Genomic DNA, 18,955 nt, shown 5'->3' on the forward strand with positions numbered 1-18,955 from the left:
GTAGTATTGTGTTTAGGCACCGCTATAGATGCACACTGAAGGGCATTCCGGATTCCCTGGGAACGCTTTAATCCCACTTGTCTCGAGTCTCTCATTTACTTTTGTTGAATTATTTATATTTAGACTCGCAACATCATTTCCATCACTTTACCACTGCTTTGGATCGCTAAAAATTTGCAGGCATTCTACTCGAACCATTCAAGAGACAAAAGGTTGATTCATGTGCTCCGTGTGGGATTGATACTCTTACTTTGAAAAAGCTACAACTAAACGTTGTGCACTTGTAGGACATCAGTGACCCATACAAGCCCCACGTGGTGAACTCACAGATCAGATGATGACACGATCTACGTGTTAGGTCAGCTCTTCGTCTTTGGCGCCATGACTTTTGTCGCCGACTCGACCAACCACATCGCCAAGTCGAGAACCACACTCTAGACCATATTGTTCAATTTGGCAATCTAGAGGACATCGTGGATTCACACAGCGAGCTTGTCCTCCAAGGCCTGCATGGTGCAAGGATGAGGGAAATATTCAGAAAGCGGATCATATATGACTCGCACTAGCTATTTTCTGATGTCTCAAAGTAAAAAAACGGGCAGGGCCAATGTTCGGAAGGGCGGTTGCGGAGAAGCAATGGAAGTCTCTTTGGATGATTAAGGCTCCTAATAAAATAAAATGAAGGTAGTCTTGTGAGGGTATGCTCAGAATTGTTTACCTGGTGGTTCTCACTTTTTGCACCGTCATGTACCTACATCCGAGCTTTCTTGTTTTTGTGCCTGGTTCGAATCTGTTGTGCAAGCTCTACTTTTTTGCCCATATGCTAGAGATATTTGGGATGTATCCTTCGGTGCGTTGTTCAGTTGGCACGGAATGAAGAAATTTCAGATACTATCTTTGCCTCCAATTGTCTTTCCTTGGTACAGAGGCTAAACTCTTCAGCTTTAGATCGTTCTCCAATTGGTGCGGTGGTTGCTGACATTAACCTCATCTCTAGTGGCTTTGCTTCTATGATGTTCAAGCATGTTTGTCGGCATTGTAATGTAGCGGCTCATTTATTAGCTAAATCGTGTATGTACTCTATAAGTCTTAGTTTTTTTTATATGTCCCAGATTGTATCTCAGGAACTCTGTGTAATTTGATTGATTGATTAATACAACATTCTCTAGAAGAAAACTCTAACAAGGAACACGCTAGCTTAGCGTAGAGGTGTTCCAAAGATCCATGATCAAACAAACAAAAACACAAAAATAATTCCCAGATTTTGAGAAGAGGTGGTGCCAATCAAACGAGAGCAACCTCCGTCATGAGTTTCATGAGAGTATCTACAACCAGGATTACCTAATTTGGTGCTATATACACCTGCAGGCGTGTCCGCTGGCAGTACCCGAATAGTAGCCAATTTTCCCTATCCACAATCACAAACATCAAATTCAGATACCCTATTTCATACAAAACCATGCAGTCTACGTAGACCATATAAATAGCATAAAACTTGAGCAATTCGGACATCAGACATGCAATTAGTTCATCCAAAAGGGCCGAGATAGTCCAAATTGAACCTAAAATGAACACCTGAGAGTTGCGGGCACGAGCACCCACCGTTGGCTGGGCGGTGCTAGCGCCAGAGGGGAAGGGGAGAACCTGTTTCGGATCTAGAGCAGCGCGAAGATAGAAGGGCGAGCACGGGACGGGCAGGTGTGGTTGGCATTCCGCGGAGCTAGAAGGGTGGGCGCGGCTAGCATTCTGCCGGAGGGATGAGGAGGAGCTTGTTGTGGGCGCGATGGAGCCCCGCCGATGTCGACGCGCGACCGCTGGATGGCGATGCGGAGCGCGAGCGCCTCCTCGTCAGATTCCTCCTTCACTAGACCGTCCAGTCCATGGGGCGGCCTCTACCGGAGTCCTGACAGAAGTTGGCCATGGCTGATAGGAGGGGAAGGGTTTGGGATGAATCGGAGGAGTCAAGGGAAACGGATAAGATAAGTGTGGACTGAAAAAATGGGTTTTACTAGGGTTTCATCCGATGGGGTGGGGCATTTGTGGGGGCATAAGTGGGGGGCGTCGCGGCGGGCTGATCCAACATGGCACCCGCGTTCGGACGCGTCCCTATATCCGCCTTATATATGGGCAGGATTTGAGGGTTGCTGGTCAGTCCGGACATTCGGGCCAAATTTGAGGCGCTCGTTTGGGTGTGATCTTTTGTGTCCGGTCATTGACCGGATAGCCATTCTGGACGTTTGGGGCGGGTATGGGTCTGGTTATAAATGTTGTGACATCCTGAAAAGAGCTTGACGAAAACAAAAACCTGATTTTTTGGGCGAACATAGTATATGGTACCTGAGGAGTGATACAAAGATATACCATATATATATATACTAGAGTATTAGAGCATTTACAGCCGGACTTCGCAAATCCGACCCCTTAAACGCGCGCGGACGCATCCAGGTGTGTCCGTGATCATTGATCGGGCACCCCTCAAATAATGTAATTCACACATTCGTACACCTCAATTATCATATCTCAAATCCATACAAACTCATGCAACTACGTCGATGCACACAAATCGTCCGGCTACTCCATCACTACTAACTAAACATGCCATCGGACTACCAAAATTTAGCATGTTTGGCTATAATGGAGTTCATCCACGGCCGCCCTTGTTGTCCTTCTCGCGGAAGTACCGGTCGTAGACGCAGTATGGATCGAGCCGGATCTGCTCGTCGCCGAAGCTGTCCTTGCCGGAGTTGTCCGCCTTCTCCTCCTTCGGTGGCAATCCGACCATGGCACGCCCGATTCTGCTCTCAGGCGAGGGTGCGCTGCCGTTTCTTCACAATGCGAGCGCCGCCGGCTTCCTCCTCCGCGGTTGCCGCACCGCCGCATCAGCCGACGCCATTTCTGCCGCGATACGGGCCTCGGCGGCTCTTATCCTCTCCTTCCCACGGCAGGTCGCCCGTTCCCGGTGGGACTCATAGTCTGCCCGACCGGTGATGGGAAATGAAAGGTGTTCCGGCTGCCGGGACCGCGAGGGTCCGGCACCAGAGAACCAGGGCCCGGTGAGCCGACGCTATGGTGTCACGGCGGACGGATCCGTCTGTCGCCCGGGCGCTTTCCTCCCGGGAGCGGCGGAGTGCAATGCGAACTACCATTGCCTCCTCCAACCCGCACGAGATGACACCCCAATCAAGGATCCGGAGTGGTCAGAGTCCGATCCGCTGCCTGCCATGCCGAAGAAGGCCGGAAACTGTCGGAGGTGAGCTCGGGTTGCGGAGGGGAGTGGAGTGAAGTGACTAGGGTTTGGTCCGACGAGCGGATGGGAACGAATATATATGGGTCGGGTGGGTCAGCATGGGCCGGATCCGACGTGATGGTGTGCCGGGCGCCTCCATATCCACCTCATATTTGGGCTGGATATAAGAGGTGCCGGTCATTTCGAGCGTTTGAGGCCCGTTTAAGGGGTCCGTCTGAATCGAAAAATCATAACCGGGTGGCCTGCCCAGGCGTTGGAGGATGGTTTGAGGCGTCCGGACGTAGATCTTACTGTTTGCTTGCTGTCACATGGGTTGGTCGACAAAAAATGAGCTGCACAAGGAAATTTTGACGAACAGCACTTCATGCGACCGCTTTGCTGGTCAAATTAATGACTGCGACGGCAGTCCATCGGCTTGTCTGTTTGCTCGATGCAGGATGTGCGGCGTTTCGCTTTCCTTTGCCATATTCGTGGACATGGCGCGCTCCACTTCAACGGGGCAGCGGACCTCTCCTCCACGACACCACAAGGAACCTCACGCTTTCACCGGATTACCTATTCGCCCTTCATCATTCTCTTTTTCCTCTTTTTGCAAAAATGGTCCAAATCTTTTTCTTTTTTGCGAATAATCACTCACTCGTCTGAGCGATAAGTAATATGAATCGGAAGAAATGTTGACTCCGAGATCATTCTCATCCGTGCTAAATCTCATTTTTTCTCGGATTAGTTTCGGCGTTAGTCGATTTAGAGAAGACGTGGCGTCGAATCATAGACGAGGAGAGGAGGCCACGGCCTCTCACACTATGATTAGCATGGACTTGACCAGAGATGGGGATATCGCGGTGTGCCGATGGAGGACAAGAAGTAGGATGATTTGCATTAGAGTTTACGTCTGCAAACTTCTTTTTCGCGTAAACGAGAAAACATTAGAATCCGAAACTTTGTAGATCAATTTCACACAAAGTACTACTATGTGTAGAACTTTTTTCAGGTTTTTTGGCGCAACATGTTATTTTAAAAATGATGCAACTCATTTGAAATGTGAAATTTGACAAAATTATGTTTCATAAAAAATCATTTTATGTGCATAGTGGCATTTGTATGTCGTTGACCTGCAAAGATCTAAGGTCAAATGTTTTCTTACTTGCAAGAAACAAAAAGGAGAAATTTCTATAGAAAGATAACATGGATTTTGATGCAAATTGGATGGCCTAAATAGAAGGTATAGCTACATAGGAGTGTGAAAAATCCACAATTCAGATTGATGGCATGGGTGCAATGCGGGGTGCGGTCACCGACGTTGGAGTTGGGCAGAGCTCTGGACGGACATAGGAGGCAGATCGAGCATGGTCGGGTGGCGAGACAGACATGGCACCGCTTGGCAGGGGCGACAATATGGAGGGGCGGGTCACAATAAGGAATGAGCAAGAGTAAGAAGAGGAAGAAGCAGTGTTTGTCAACCATTTGATTTTATTTTAAACGATCTAATGGCAGATGATGCGAAGCATTAGTATTTTGCTGCTCTAATAGTAAATGTATTTTAAAATGATGTTTTAAAATGATACCCAAACAAGAAGAAAATTGAAGAACGAAAATATAGCAGTGGCAGTATCGTAAAAGTTATCAGCCGCAAGTGCAAATCCGTCATCTAAACCCCTGCATAAACGATCTCCCCTTCGTCTTCTCTCTTGGTCACCGCCACCGCCACCTCTCTCCGCGCGCACCACCGCCAACGCCACTCGCGAGCCCTGAGATCTACTCGAGATGTGGCGCGGCTGCGTCTCGCGCGGCCTCTCCAAGGCCAAGGCCTCCGCCTCCAGGCTCTTCTCCACGACCTCGGTACCCTCGATCTCCTCCTTCTCTCTGCTTCATCTGATCGACGTAGTTTTTCCCGAAATCTTCGAGTATTCTTATAGTTGATCGCGGAGCTGGAGGTTTTGAGGTGGAAATTCTACCTTTTTCTTCGAGTAATCTTGGTTTTCCTTTCGCGAAAAAAAAGGAGTAATCTTGGTTTTCTATGCGATGAGATGTTTAGTGTTCGAGGAATGCACGACGATTGATTGTTCTTCTGTGGCTGTGAGCATTTGCAGTCTTCGTACACGGTGGTGGACCACTCGTATGACGCGGTGGTGGTGGGCGCAGGAGGCGCAGGTCTCCGGGCGGCCATCGGGCTCTCGGAGCACGGCTTCAACACCGCCTGCATCACCAAGCTCTTCCCCACGCGGTCGCATACCGTCGCAGCGCAGGTATATAGTACAATTATCATCGCAAACCCTGGGTATCGATATCTGTGTATCCTGTTATTCTATTTATTGAAATGAAATTCGCTGAAAGACATATAAGACGGAAGCTGTTTGTTTTTTCGTGTGCCGTTTGGTGCTAATTTTCGTTGGTTAGTCAGTTTTGGAATAGGATGAAAAAAAAATTGAACGATCCAGCAAAACGCTGGTTTATATATTATATAAGCAAGTAACAGGCTGATCCGTATCCAAGGAGGAAAGTAAAAGAACAGTAAGAGAAAAATATAAAGGCCCCGAAAAGGCCTGAAAGAGTTCCCAATCTTTCACGACGGATCCCTGAAAGAGTTCCCAAAGATCGCCGCGACTATGCTGGTGACAGGCGCAAGAACCACTCTGAAAGTGCAGTTGTTTCTCTCGTGCCACAGCTCCTAATCCCCCATGATGATCATCGACTTGATTTCCTTCTTGTGGTGACCATGCAAGGCATAGACGATCCCCATGGCAAACTCCGTTGAACTGCCCTCGCATGCCAATAAATTACCATTTGGTAGGGCTATTTATTTTTCTCTGGTACTCCTTGTGTAATATGCTAATCAAGTGAGTAAGATAGTAGAAGAGTGAAAGGCAGTCAAGTGGTTCTAAGCTGATGCTAGCCTGAGCATTAGATTGGATCAATATTGTTGCAATTCGCAAGGAGGAGTGGAGCATCTGTTCTCAGACTGCTGGATTTCATAATTAACAGTTTGTTAGGGGTGACCAAGGTAGAATAAAGTCTTGTATAGAATAAGCCGAAGTTCTGCTGTGTTTGGTCCAAAAATTAAATGATACGTGGGCTTAAAATCTGCGAATTATGTGTGACCCTGTTATTTCCATCCCTGAATTAGGCGTAGTATTCGCATATCTCAGCAATGCATTTTTCATGCTAAAGCAGATGTGCCGTTCAGGACTTTTTGCGTGCTTTCCTTTACTTGTAAGGTTATTACGTTAAGGAATATTCATATTGATGCCATACCATCCTAAGTTTGTAATGTCGAAACTCTCAATTTGTCAGCATGCATTTTACTGACAGAATACCATTCTAAGTTTGTAATGTCGAAACTCTCAATTTGTCAGCATGCATTTTATCTGACAAATTTCTGTGCTACTATGCCACTGAACTGTGCTTGCTTGACTTGTAATGTTGCATTTTCCATGTAGGTGTAACGTCACTTTCAGGCTGTGTGTCTTTTGCACTATTAATATGAACTGCTAGATTTCCTGTTTAGTTGTGAGTTATTGTCTAAGGTTTTTTTGACTTTGGGCATGCACTAACATGCAAGAATGTATGCAGGGAGGCATAAATGCTGCTCTAGGAAACATGAGCGAAGATGACTGGAGGTGGCATATGTATGATACGGTCAAGGGAAGCGACTGGCTTGGTAAGCTACTCCACAGATTTTGATGTTTTAGGGAAAATACATAGAGGTTATAATCATAGAAATTTGAGAGCTAATACGAACTGACATCTTTCTAAGCAACCCGCGTGAAACCCATTCATTTTTAACAGAACCTACAAAGCCTCATTGAAATTTCTTTATAATATGCAATTCTTATCCACTTTCAGGTGATCAAGATTCTATCCAATATATGTGCAGAGAAGCACCAAAAGCTGTTATAGAACTTGAAAATTATGGATTGCCATTTTCAAGAACTGAAGATGGAAAGATATACCAACGTGCATTTGGAGGCCAGAGTTTAGATTTCGGGAAAGGTACTTTCTAACTTAAGTGTAAGAAGGAAACCTTCATAGTATCTTATTCCTCATCTTACCACTATCTGCTACCATCAGGTGGACAAGCCTACCGATGTGCATGTGCTGCTGACAGGACAGGGCATGCTATGCTCCACACGTTATATGGTCAAGCCATGAAGCATAACACTCAGTTTTTTGTAGAATATTTTGCACTAGACCTTCTCATGGACAATGAAGGTAAGATAACTATGTTATTCAGATTGTCATGTATCTTCTCCCCTCATATCTGGTAGCACACGAGATTCAATTTGAATTAGATAAAATTATTTCGAATTGAAATGAATTGCTCTGCCAGACATCTTAGATTCAACTTTTTTTTTCTTGTGGCAACGCACAACAGAGACATCTGTTAGAACTTAATAACTCACTGGTAGGATCTAAAAGGAACATCTCAGTGGAAGTACCAGCAATGAAGGAACACCCAAAATTTGTCTGCTTGATTTTTTTTCCGAGCAACCGGCAGGAGCTCTGCCTTTTCATTAAGAAGAGAATTGGCCAGTTTATAAGGAAATCTGGCAGAAAACTGATACATCTGCGACAAGCGCACACGCCAGCCCAGAGGTTGCGCACCAACCGAGCTGTCGACACTGCCACCTAAGTGACAAGAGACGACACCCTATCACTCAACACCGGTTTTCGGGAGCTGTCGACACTGCCACCTAAGTGACAAGAGACGACACCCTATCACTCAACACCGGTTTTCGGAGCCACCGCTCCGACGACCACACCGACCCTGAGGCCGCGCACCAGCCTAGTTGATGTCTCTGTCACCCTAGCGACCAAAGACAACACCTTCGCACAGAAGATCTTCAGAGCCGCCGCTCCGATTTCCACATCAGCCCTGAGGCCACGAACCAGCTAGTCGATGGCACTGCCACCCAAGTGACCAAAGCCACCACCACGCGCAGGGGACTTCCGGAGCCGCCGCTCCGACTACCACACCGGCCCTGAGGCCACGCACACTCCTAGCCAACGAAGCTAACAAAGCCACTGCAATATGATTGTTAGACCACAGCAATTGTTCTTTCACTATCTTCAATTGCTTGATTCACCGCAATATGATTGTTATTGAAGCCAACTTCCTCCAGTCAAACAAAACACGACTTCATAATCAGCTTATTTCTGGTGGCGAATATTCAAAGACCGTAGCATTCATACCAATCCATATCGCCCAAGCAACTAACACAAAACCAGGCAGGGCAAGTTCCAGCCTATGTATTGCCCTGGAGCCACACATCCCCAATTTCAGAATATTACAAAGATATACGTATCTAGAAACAATCATATTCATCTTATGTGTTTCAAATTGTTGCTATGATGTAATAAAGTAACCCACTTCCCATAGACATGTTGAGCACTTCATATTGCGCTTTCTAGTTATGGTTCTGTATGAATCCGAAGCAATGTTTGATTATTATTTTTTGTTTTCCAAGCTTGTGGTGTTCTTGTTGCGCTAACCATAATGCTGCTTATGTGTTATGGACTTATAGGGGCTTTGTCCATTAGTGTTAACATGGTCTGTTTCATTCTCTATGCCATTGCCCATGAACCCAGGCCTGCTTGTTACATAGTTCTCCCTAAGTGTTTGTTGCCTCCTTTTGTTATTCTGTTCATAACGACATTGACATGCTTGCACTCTTCTTGCGCTTCTGGAGTTTTTGTATTGGGCTCATGAAGATTGTTTCGAGCTTTCCATGGTGTCAATACTAGTAATTAACACATAATGATATTTCAGGCAACTGCCAGGGAGTCATTGCCTTAAACATGGAGGATGGCACCCTTCACCGTTTCCGTGCAAAAAATACAATTCTAGCCACAGGGGTAATATTATTATTATTTCTACATTTGTAGGTATAAATTGTTTGTGCTTGCTTACTTTAGCCGTGAAATTATTTTTGGGTTATGGAAATAGGGTTACGGCAGGGCCTACTTCTCAGCAACCTCAGCTCACACATGTACTGGAGATGGCAATGCCATGGTTGCACGTGCTGGTTTACCTCTTCAAGTTAGTTTTTATCTAATGCTGATGCTAATTTTTAAGTTCCTCCTCTTCCATTATCCTGTTTGATTATGCTTGTGTGATATATGCATTGCAGGATCTTGAGTTCGTCCAGTTCCATCCTACAGGCATATATGGTGCTGGATGCCTCATCACTGAAGGTTGTATATATTCAACTATTTCTCCCTGTTGTTATCATTAGGGAAGCAACTTGGTCATAAAACCCTCTAATCTATGGATGATGTATTTCTGGAGTTGATGTTGTACTTGTCTGTTAAGCCCCCTTTTTCTCTTCTCTGGCAACTTGTGTTTACCTTGTTGATCTCACACGGTTTTCTCAGGATCCCGTGGTGAGGGTGGTATTCTTAGGAACAGTGAAGGTGAGCGTTTCATGGAACGATATGCTCCTACTGCGAAGGATCTTGCTTCTCGTGATGTTGTTTCAAGATCCATGACAATGGAAATTAGAGAAGGGCGTGGTGTTGGTAAGTAGTCTTAGTCATCTTTTTTATATGCAAAAAGTTGCCAAATTGTGTGGCTTATTCAGGTCAACCTAATCCTTTTGTCTGGTTATCGCAGGGCCATTGAAGGATCACATCTATTTGCATCTTAACCACCTGCCTCCTAAAGTTCTCAAGGAAAGACTTCCTGGTATATCTGAAACTGCTGCTATTTTTGCTGGTGTTGACGTCACCAAGGAGCCCATTCCAGTTTTGCCTACCGTTCACTACAACATGGGTGGGATCCCAACAAACTACCATGGGGAGGTTAGTCTTGAGTAACCATATTAAACATGATCATGGATCATGTTTGCTGTTCTCCTAATGGTTGTTCTGTTTTAAATATTATTAGGTTGTGGATATCAAGGGTGATAATCCAGATACTGTTATTCCTGGTTTAATGGCTGCTGGAGAAGCAGCGTGCGCGTCTGTTCATGGTGCAAATCGTTTGGGTGCAAATTCACTTCTTGACATAGTTGTGTTTGGTAGAGCTTGTGCAAACAGGGTAGCTGAGATTTCGAAACCAGGTAAGCTCCTTTCTTTTGTTCTGCATCTCATTGCTTTCTTGGCTCTGACTCACTATACCTATATTGCAGGTGACAAGCAGAAACCTCTGGAAAAAGGTGCAGGGGAGAAGACTATAGCATGGTTGGACAAGCTGAGAAATGCAAATGGTTCATTGCCAACTTCCAAGATCCGTCTCAACACGCAACGTATTATGCAAAATAATGCTGCAGTTTTCCGTACACAAGAAACGCTTGAAGAAGGTATTGAACATTGTAGAGTTCATCACCATCCTGTGTTTTTTCTCGAACAATCACCATCCTGTGTCCGTTATCTGTTCTCACCATAGACCCTTGAGAGGTAAGGGAAATTCTTAGAGCTATTTATGCATGAAAAGCACGAAGCATGAACAACATAGTAAAGATACACAAGCAGGAAGAGACGCTATTCTTGGTTATAATTATCATTTATCAAAAAATTCTCATTGGCCATATGTTTATTAGGTTGTCAACTGATCAGCAAAGCATGGGAAAGTTATCATGACGTGAAGATCAGTGACCAAAGCCTCATATGGTATATGTTATTCCTCGCAGGAATTGTATGAAGCAGTTTGACTTGTATTCCTGCAGTAATCACCCATTTTTCTTGTCGTTTGTTTATGCAGGAATTCAGACTTGATAGAAACCATAGAGCTAGAAAATCTGTTGATAAATGCATGCATAACTATGTATTCAGCAGAGGCTCGGAAGGAAAGCAGAGGAGCTCATGCTCGTGAAGATTTCACGGTTTGCTACTTGGCTTGTTTGTTTTACTGTCTCTTCTTCCTTGCACCCACATGCTTCTATGTAGTAACGGCAATTGTTTCTCCTCGTTGCTTACAGACAAGAGACGATGAGCGTTGGATGAAGCACTCACTGGGGTAAGTATCTTGACCGTCTTCTCTTCATTATTAAGCTTAATGTGGTTACATCAAACAATTTTGTGGAGTGAAACAAATTATAGTAGCGTGTAATTCGGTGTAAAACCCACTTAGGGAATCTCCAACGGTGTACCCCAAATCGAACACAATAAACGTCCGCGGACTCACCAAACTTCCGTGGATGCGTCCGCGGACCCGGATACGGGAGCCGGCCACCCAACCCTGTGCAGCAAACGTCCGCCCTTGTCCGTCCTTTTTTTTCTCCCTATGATTCCAAACATTAAGTTTTCAAATAAAATAATTCAATCTTGAATCCAACTTATTCACGCATATGCTCTAGTTTAGTTCTCCCCTTTAAGCGCAACAGATGCTCAATCAGATCATTCTGAAGCTGCTCATGAGTTGATCGATGGCTTGATGGCGAATATGTTGATGCATTTGGATAAAATCTCCAAACGTCGCCAAATTCTGCTCTGGAAGTTGGATAGGAACACTCAAATTCCAGACCTTCGTCAACTCCTTCACCCTCATCCTCCAGAATCATGTGGTACATGATCACATAAGTAACACCTCCTACAACGTCTTTGGATCTCGTTGTTTAACAGGTCCATGAACAACTGCAAAACAGGCTTGGAGCCCTCCAAATGCCTTCATCCTTTGTAGTGCCTTCGGACAAAGCAAGATCTTTTTCAGTACTAGCAAAAGAGCCCGTGCGTTGCAACGGGAGAGAAAACATAACACACGCTCTTAACCCAACAACCATCACTCAAGACCACAATAGGTCCATCTCCTTTATTTTTGCGAGGCATCATATTTGTGTTGCCGCTTATCCTCCTTCTCACCCTCGCCGGCGATGGCCTCGGTGTTCACACAAAACAACAAAAAACGTGTTTGAATATGGTTAATCCTAAGGCGTCTCTCTCTCCCTCTCTCCTCCCTCTCCCTCTCTCTCTCTCTCTCTCTCTCTCTCTCGCTTTCTCTCACTCTCCCGATGAGAAATCTGTTGTTTTCCCCTGCGACATTTTTCAGAGGTATGCATGTGTAGTTATCGATGTTTTCTTTTCCCTATATGGTTATAGTGGGGTGTTTATTTGCAATCCGGATCGTTGCCGGTACGAAAGAAAAACGGATCTTGCGCTATAAATTATAAGTTTGCTTCCAAAACAATATTTAAATAAAATTAACAGGTAAAATTAACATCATATTTAGATTCCACACATTTTTCTAATAAAATTTCATATATAATATATTAAAATCGAAGTTACGGTTTAAAAGATATGGATAATTTAGAAAATCATTTGTTTGATTTAAATATATTCCAAAATAATATTTAAAAATACTTAACAGGTAAAAATAATCTCATATTCGTATTCTACATATTTTTCTAATCAAATTTCATATATAACATGTTCAAATCGGAGTTACGGTTTAAAAGATATGGATGATTTAAAAAAGCATTTGTTTGACTTAAATATGATCCGCGGATGAATTACCTAAAACATGAGGGGGGGTTTCGAAAAATGTAAAATAACGGTTCGGGTGTGACTTAAATCCGGACTGCGGGTTGATTTCAAGAAAACAACAGGGACTTTTGTGTAAAATACGAAAAAACGATTCGTTCTAACTTAAAACAGGACTGTGGGTTGAATTCTCTGAAATAGAGGGACTTTTCTGCAAAATGCCATGACGGACTACCAGAAACCAATTTGCTTTATTATTAGGTAAAGATTTAGCTCAGACATGGTCTTGACAAAGGTCGCCCACCGATGATAGATACAATCAATCAAATAGTAGCCCATGTTGTGGTCATGACCATTGATGGTATAGTTGCACGGAGGAGCTTGTCACACTGTCAACCTAGCAAACAAAGGAGACTGCTGCAACACATTGATATCATTGTGAGACCCGAGCATGCCAAAAAAACTGCCAAATTCAGAGGTCTTGTGATGCATCTGCTTTAAGAATGATGGTAGGCTTCTTAACATGACCTTGATATTGCCCTCGTTTAACATATAGGCAGTTTTTCCATTTTCGGTGCATGCAATCAAGGGATCCGAGCATACCTGGCCACCCTCTTGCTTCCGAGAGTGCCATGAGCCTTTCGGTGTCTGGGACAGTTGGTTCTCTCTGCGGTCCAAACATCTTGACCACTGCAGTAGCAAACCTGACCATGGCATCTTCGCATGTGCTTTAAGACATCCGGAGCTACTCATCCCATGAATCTGCGGCCGTGCCATAGTCTAACATCCTCAATGCAGCCGTGCACTTCTAATAACCAGAGAAGACAATTTTAACGGCCTCCTTCAAGATGAAGTAGTCATCATAGGCTCAGACACCATTGTAGAGACCATCAAAAACATTTTTCCGCATCTGAAAGCGTCGGCGAAAATGGTCTACGAATAGGGCATTGGGTATAAAAAATGCCCCCAGCCCTATTCTGATTCAACACTCGTCCCTTGACTGATCCCTTGAAACTAAGAACATGCTCCCCGGCACATGCTCCTCCGTGCGCTCTGCATCTGGAAAGACCGCCCTCATCATCGCCATTAGTCATCATCCAATGAGCATGAATCCATGAAGTTGTAGTAGAAGTACTCCAAATCCATCGTGTTTGCTTCAAAGGAAGGAAAAAAAATGTCAAGAATTTGGCTATGGCATTTGGCCAAACACTTGTCAGGCGTGCTGTCCGCCATGGACGGCACAAGGCGGACGATACCTGGGCAGCGAACGGACGAGGGTGGAACGGTGCCGCACTCCAAGGCAGATAGGCGCGTGGGTGGGGCAGCGGGGGTGATACAGCGGCAACGTTGGTAGCTGCCACTCAGGGAGGGAGCGGATACAGAGTGTGGGGAAGGGGGAGTAAGAAAAACACAGCTCCAAGTGAGGTTTTGGGTGTGTCGGGGATGTTGGAGTCCTACGTGACGGATATCCGAACGCTCGCAACCTCCCCTTTGGTGCCGGTTTCTGGGTATTTGGACGCGTATGTGGTGTCCGGACATTTAGGGGTGGTACGGCGTATAGGGTTTGAGATGTCCTAAATTGAGCAACTTGATGTCATTTGTTATGTGTTTTACAGGTACTGGGAGAATGAGAAGGTACGATTGGCATACAGGCCAGTCCATATGAACACATTGGATGATGAAATCGAGTCGTTCCCACCGAAAGCACGAGTATACTGATTCATGCGTCTCAGCTCGGTGATTTAATTAAGGTTGTTAATAAAGCATGCGGTGGGTATTCTCTAGCTGAGAGTTGCAGCTGAATTTCGTCCTTGGTTTTTCCTGTGTATCCTGTGTAATTCATGAGAAATAAATAAAAAAACAAAAGAAAATACTAGTGCCTAGCCTGTTCCTTTCTGGGTACCTTGGTGTAAATGAAATCTTATATGAGCTGCTTTCATGCCGAACCAGATACTTATGATCTGGGATGATGATCTACCTTAGTTATGTTTTTCTTTTTCTTTTGTGAAACATTTTAGTTATGCATTTTGTGCTCGCGCTGGCTCCAGCAGAATCCACCGTCGATTTGGCTTAGGACTTTGGAGTCACAAAGGATCAAATAGGCTCTCACAGTGAGCACAGCCAACCACAAACGTGGAACAGGAATATGTACACGTACGTACGTACAAGTCAAGGACATGGAATTCTTGTTTCTTGCAAGGTACTGCCTTAATCTGCCTCCATCTCTTGACATGCTGCTGCTGCTGCTACGCCATTTCCATTGCCGCTGGGTGTTTCGGGCGCACCTGATGTCTCCGGAGTAGCTTCTCCGGCTTCGAATCTCGCTCTCCTCTCGACGGCCTCTTGCACCCTCTGCGCAAACTCCTCATCGGAACCAGGCAGCATGTACCGCAGCTTCATGTTTATCCTGTTGGCCACCAGAACCTTGTGCCGAGGCTCTATCCTATGCTCCAAAGAGTAACTGAAAAACCTGGCAAGGCACAAGGATGGGAAGCATCAGCCTGTATCATCTCATCTTCTTCTCAAAAGAGGATATGGATGCGGTACACTCACCGGGGAAACTCGATAAGATCTTTCAGCGGCCGTACCATGACACGCCTGAGGTACTGGTATTTTGGACGTAGAACATCCACATTGTATCGGAGAAGCGTCGGGAAGTCGGCAACCATCTGGCCGAGCACCAAGTGGTAGATGCCCAGTGACCGAAAGTACTTGACGCTGGCTTCCAGTTTGTGTGCGATGCTGCAGCCCATGAGCTGCGGGTCCAACGCAATGACCTTCCCAATGTCATCCTCTGTTACTCCAGCTTTTGTCCTCAGGAATATAACCTGCAGTTTCAAGACACATGAGCCGAATAGAGCACAACAAGGCTTAATGAGATTTGAAACTAACTGCACTTATGATGTACCTATACTTATCCTACTGAAAGCATTGTAAAACATGGTGAAATAAAATGATACGAGAACAAACCACTGGGCGTAACTTCCTGTACAGACTATAAGTTAGTACAGGGGGGAACTTCACTAGCACATTGCCGACTGCATCATTCCTCACACCAATATCCTGTAGAAATCGTACCTGGAAGAATTGATCGGATAGAAATGAGAAGGGTCAACTGTCAACAAGCCATGCATCAGAACTAGAAATCCAATTTGTACACTTTTCTCAGATACAAAAGGTAATTAATCCTAAGAGTAAAAAAAAGGCAGTTACTCCTATCAGAGTGTTAAAGAACAATGTTTAACAGATCATAATATATTTTGTGAACAGGCATACGAATCATAGTATCCTGCAGTGAATAACTCATAAAAGAGTGCCCAAGTAGCATCAAAACATGCATGCATAGTGCTAATTATTTAGGGGGTACCTTTGGTGCAATTACTGTCTCTAAATCAAGACAGAAAATCGTAGGTTGGACCACCAACATACGCTTCATACCATCCCGTGAAATGTTTAGATGATATAGGTACTTCACAAGTGGCTTCCACCTTTCTTCAATGCTGCAGGCCATGAGCTGTGGCTTATAAGCCAGCATTTTTCCAAGTTCTTCTGTGCTCAAACCAAACTCTTTCAGATATTGAACCTGTGAGCCAGAACGCCATTATTTTCAACACTGAATTTGTTCTAATTATGAAGTACAAACAACCATTGCTATACAATTAACAATGACAAACTGAAATGTTCAATTCAAGAACTCAGTTTTTCCTATATACTTGTATCCGTTTTTATGCTATCAGCTATTATGTTGATTCTTCTACAAACAGGAGCCACGGATTTACAAATTTTACTAACCACTGAATTTAGTGAGCAGCGCCAAATTCTTCTATGCATTGCTTTTCCCCCCTCTTTTGTCATCAAAGTGCCTATGGACCAGTTCTTTTTTAGTTACCCGAAGCCCATGTAGAGGCACCTACGACTGAGTCCTGTTTCTAAGTTTTTCAATACCATGTTTCCTGAAGCGAGATTTTGGCGCGATTGCTATAAAATATACTTCCTTGACAACTTGAAGAGAGATCAATCTTAAGAAGATCACTGCCTACTCCTCAGTACCCGATATAAATTTGGTGACTATTGGTATGTTTAGGCTTAGGTCACCTATTTTGAGTTATGGACACACAAGCAAGGCCAAAACATGTGTGTGGGGCGTGCAAGCCATCAACCTACTAGCTATAGGGGAGACAACTTAGCATCTCAAGACAAGACTTTCATTAATCCAAAGTCATATGAAAATATCTCCCAGAATTACAAGAAATTTACTTTCACTAGTTCATCAGTAGTTCAGTGTTAGATCGGTTATAATCATATGGCGGTCAACACTGCGCAGTCATTGATGCCTATCCAAAAAGGGAACTGTGAGTTTAGTTTTGCTCCACCAATGTTCTTTAACAAAATATGAATAGATCTTCAATCATCTGAAGATTAAATTGACTCTTGCATAATAGTAATAGTAAGAGAAAGGGAATAAATTGCAGGAAAAAATGGTGTCAAATATTCTTCCAAGTGGGCAAGATGCAGAAAGAAAAATAGCATGGAGCAAAACTTAATGCGCAATAAACACCTTACTGTTCATCTCTTCTAGGCTGAAAAACCCAAGAACTTTTGGATAATCATAGACCATAGTGCCAAAGTCATTCTCATTCATTCCCATATCTGTATAAAATCGCACTCGTGTCTCTAACTCATCCAAGGACAAATTCAATAGCTGTGGACATCTACTGACCACGTGACCAATCCAGTCTCTTCTAACACCACAGCATTCCAGATAGCCAGTAATCTCTTCCAATTCTTCAAAACTGCGACTCATAAGGGATTCACCCTTCGCAAGCACACGTCCCAAAAATACTCCTTTCACATAAATTGATCTCAACCACTTTAGCATCCTTCTCACTTTCTCCAGATCACCAGAACAGGAGCAAACTACTTTCGCGATTTGGGGATATGTCAATGAGTTGTGCTTGAACCACCTGAAGTAAATATATTGTTTCAATACTAGCGAGGAAACTATTTCCGTACGTATCATGAAATACACTACTTCAGAGTTTGCTAGAACAATGCCATGATTAGGACTTTGCACAGTTACTTATCATGTCAGTTCAAATGAAATGTTTAAATAGGCATAGTCATAGAACAGTGTGAAAACACATCAAATAAATGCAGTTTAGACAACTAAAACTGAAAAAAAAAAATCAATCAGCTCAAGTCCAGCAAGATAAATAGAACTGAAAATTTAATAAGATTAAGAGCTTGCTGAGGTTAAACAGCACGAATTGGAAAATAATCACAATGGAACTTGTTGACAGGGGTGTTATAGCCAAGCTTGTGATTGTCATGGTCGGTCACTGATAGGAGGGCACTATCATTTCAAGCCTAACAAAATATGCACCGTCTTGAAACCAGCTAGGTGGGAAATGGTCAAGCTTCTTGCTCAGATGAGATGGACCAACTTAGAATATGATTTTCTTTTCCCTCTGTTAAATGACAACTCCTGCAGCTTTTGCTCACACAAGAACGAAATTTCATTCGAGTCTCGTAATTGCATTATTGCAGTTCATGTGCTCGGTACTTGAGAAGAAATAAACAGAAGAATTGAACAAGAAAAAGGAAAGGGAACGCTGCGACGTTTACTTGACCAGCTCGACCACGCCCGATTCCTGGATGTAGGTCCGTGCCCGCGCGTTGAAGGACTGGTGCGCGAGCTCGGGGCGGTCGCGCCGCATGGCGGCGGCTCCGACGACGATGCGGTCGACGAAGGCGCCCATCCGTGAAGTGAGGTTGTTGACGTAGGTGAGGCCCCCGGCCTTGCCGCCGCTGAGCGCGGCCACGAGCGCCTCGGTGGCCACAGCGCGGCGCACCTCGAGCGCACGCCGCAGGACGTCATCGTCGGCCGGGACGTCGAGGTCCTCCCGGGAGTCCTGGATGCACGGGGGCGCGACAGAGCCCGGGAACCGGTGGGTGCGGCGCGGGGCGAGGGAGGCCTCCTCGGCGACGAGGAGGGAAGGGGATGGAGCGGGCGGGAGGATGGGATAGTGGGTGGCAGTGGTTGTGGCGGGGTTCTGGAGACGCGATGAGATGGCGGAGGAGGGAAGGAGGCGGCAGCAGCGAGGGTAGGAAGGGTTGGCGGTGTGGAGCGGGAGATGCAGGCGGATGTGAGAGCGTGGGAGAGTGGTGGTGGCCATTGGAGACGAGTGGAAGGTGGAGCGAGGTTTAGCTCTATCCTGTTTGGGTTTTTTCTTTCTTTCTTTTTTGAACTGTTTGCGGGTTAACTGCTTTTCTTGAGAGAGAGAGAGAGAGAGA

At 44.8% G+C, this 18,955-nt stretch overlaps 2 protein-coding genes and 1 long non-coding RNA gene across 4 annotated transcripts; 1 reads left to right on the plus strand and 2 right to left on the minus strand.

Annotated features, from left to right (window-relative positions):
- Positions 1–157: 157 nt before the first annotated feature.
- LOC123052888 (uncharacterized) lies at positions 158–2,075 on the minus strand. 2 transcript variants are annotated; one of them, XR_006425150.1, is made up of 2 exons: positions 1,342–2,075; positions 158–506 (listed from the first exon to the last, which is right to left on the minus strand). It is a non-coding gene; the product is annotated as an uncharacterized lncRNA (long non-coding RNA). The 2 variants fall into 2 exon arrangements; XR_006425151.1 differs by having other exon boundaries at positions 719–2,075.
- Positions 2,076–4,890: 2,815 nt separating this feature from the next.
- On the plus strand, positions 4,891–14,657 carry LOC123052891 (succinate dehydrogenase [ubiquinone] flavoprotein subunit, mitochondrial). The gene is made up of 16 exons (XM_044476252.1): positions 4,891–5,086; positions 5,338–5,493; positions 6,818–6,905; positions 7,091–7,237; positions 7,316–7,456; positions 9,015–9,100; positions 9,192–9,284; positions 9,376–9,439; positions 9,620–9,763; positions 9,858–10,045; positions 10,131–10,305; positions 10,375–10,545; positions 10,786–10,855; positions 10,947–11,067; positions 11,164–11,201; positions 14,278–14,657. Exons 1-16 carry the CDS (start codon positions 5,012–5,014, stop codon positions 14,378–14,380), a joined length of 1,860 nt encoding a protein of 619 aa, XP_044332187.1. The 5' UTR covers positions 4,891–5,011; the 3' UTR covers positions 14,381–14,657.
- Positions 14,658–14,753: 96 nt separating this feature from the next.
- LOC123052892 (transcription termination factor MTERF2, chloroplastic) lies at positions 14,754–18,901 on the minus strand. Its single transcript, XM_044476253.1, has 6 exons — positions 18,287–18,901; positions 17,220–17,625; positions 16,029–16,244; positions 15,632–15,739; positions 15,215–15,489; positions 14,754–15,131 (listed from the first exon to the last, which is right to left on the minus strand). The coding sequence occupies exons 1-6, from the start codon at positions 18,835–18,837 to the stop codon at positions 14,870–14,872; spliced, it is 1,818 nt and encodes a 605-aa protein (XP_044332188.1). The 5' UTR covers positions 18,838–18,901; the 3' UTR covers positions 14,754–14,869.
- Between the last annotated feature and the right edge of the window lie 54 nt (positions 18,902–18,955).

This window comes from Triticum aestivum, chromosome 2D (genome assembly GCF_018294505.1).
Source record: "Triticum aestivum cultivar Chinese Spring chromosome 2D, IWGSC CS RefSeq v2.1, whole genome shotgun sequence".
NCBI lineage: Eukaryota > Viridiplantae > Streptophyta > Magnoliopsida > Poales > Poaceae > Triticum > Triticum aestivum.

Coding starts and splice junctions, on each gene's coding strand:
- LOC123052891 (XM_044476252.1), top strand. CDS start 5,012: ATGTGGCGCGGCTGCGTCTCGCGCGGCCTCTCCAAGGCCAAGGCCTCC. Junction 9,101..9,191: donor ATACAATTCTAGCCACAGGG/GTAATATTATTA, acceptor TTATGGAAATAG/GGTTACGGCAGGGCCTACTT. Junction 9,440..9,619: donor TGGATGCCTCATCACTGAAG/GTTGTATATATT, acceptor CGGTTTTCTCAG/GATCCCGTGGTGAGGGTGGT.
- LOC123052892 (XM_044476253.1), bottom strand. CDS start 18,837: ATGGCCACCACCACTCTCCCACGCTCTCACATCCGCCTGCATCTCCCG. Junction 15,740..16,028: donor AGACAGTAATTGCACCAAAG/GTACCCCCTAAA, acceptor CAATTCTTCCAG/GTACGATTTCTACAGGATAT. Junction 15,132..15,214: donor GATCTTATCGAGTTTCCCCG/GTGAGTGTACCG, acceptor GTGCCTTGCCAG/GTTTTTCAGTTACTCTTTGG.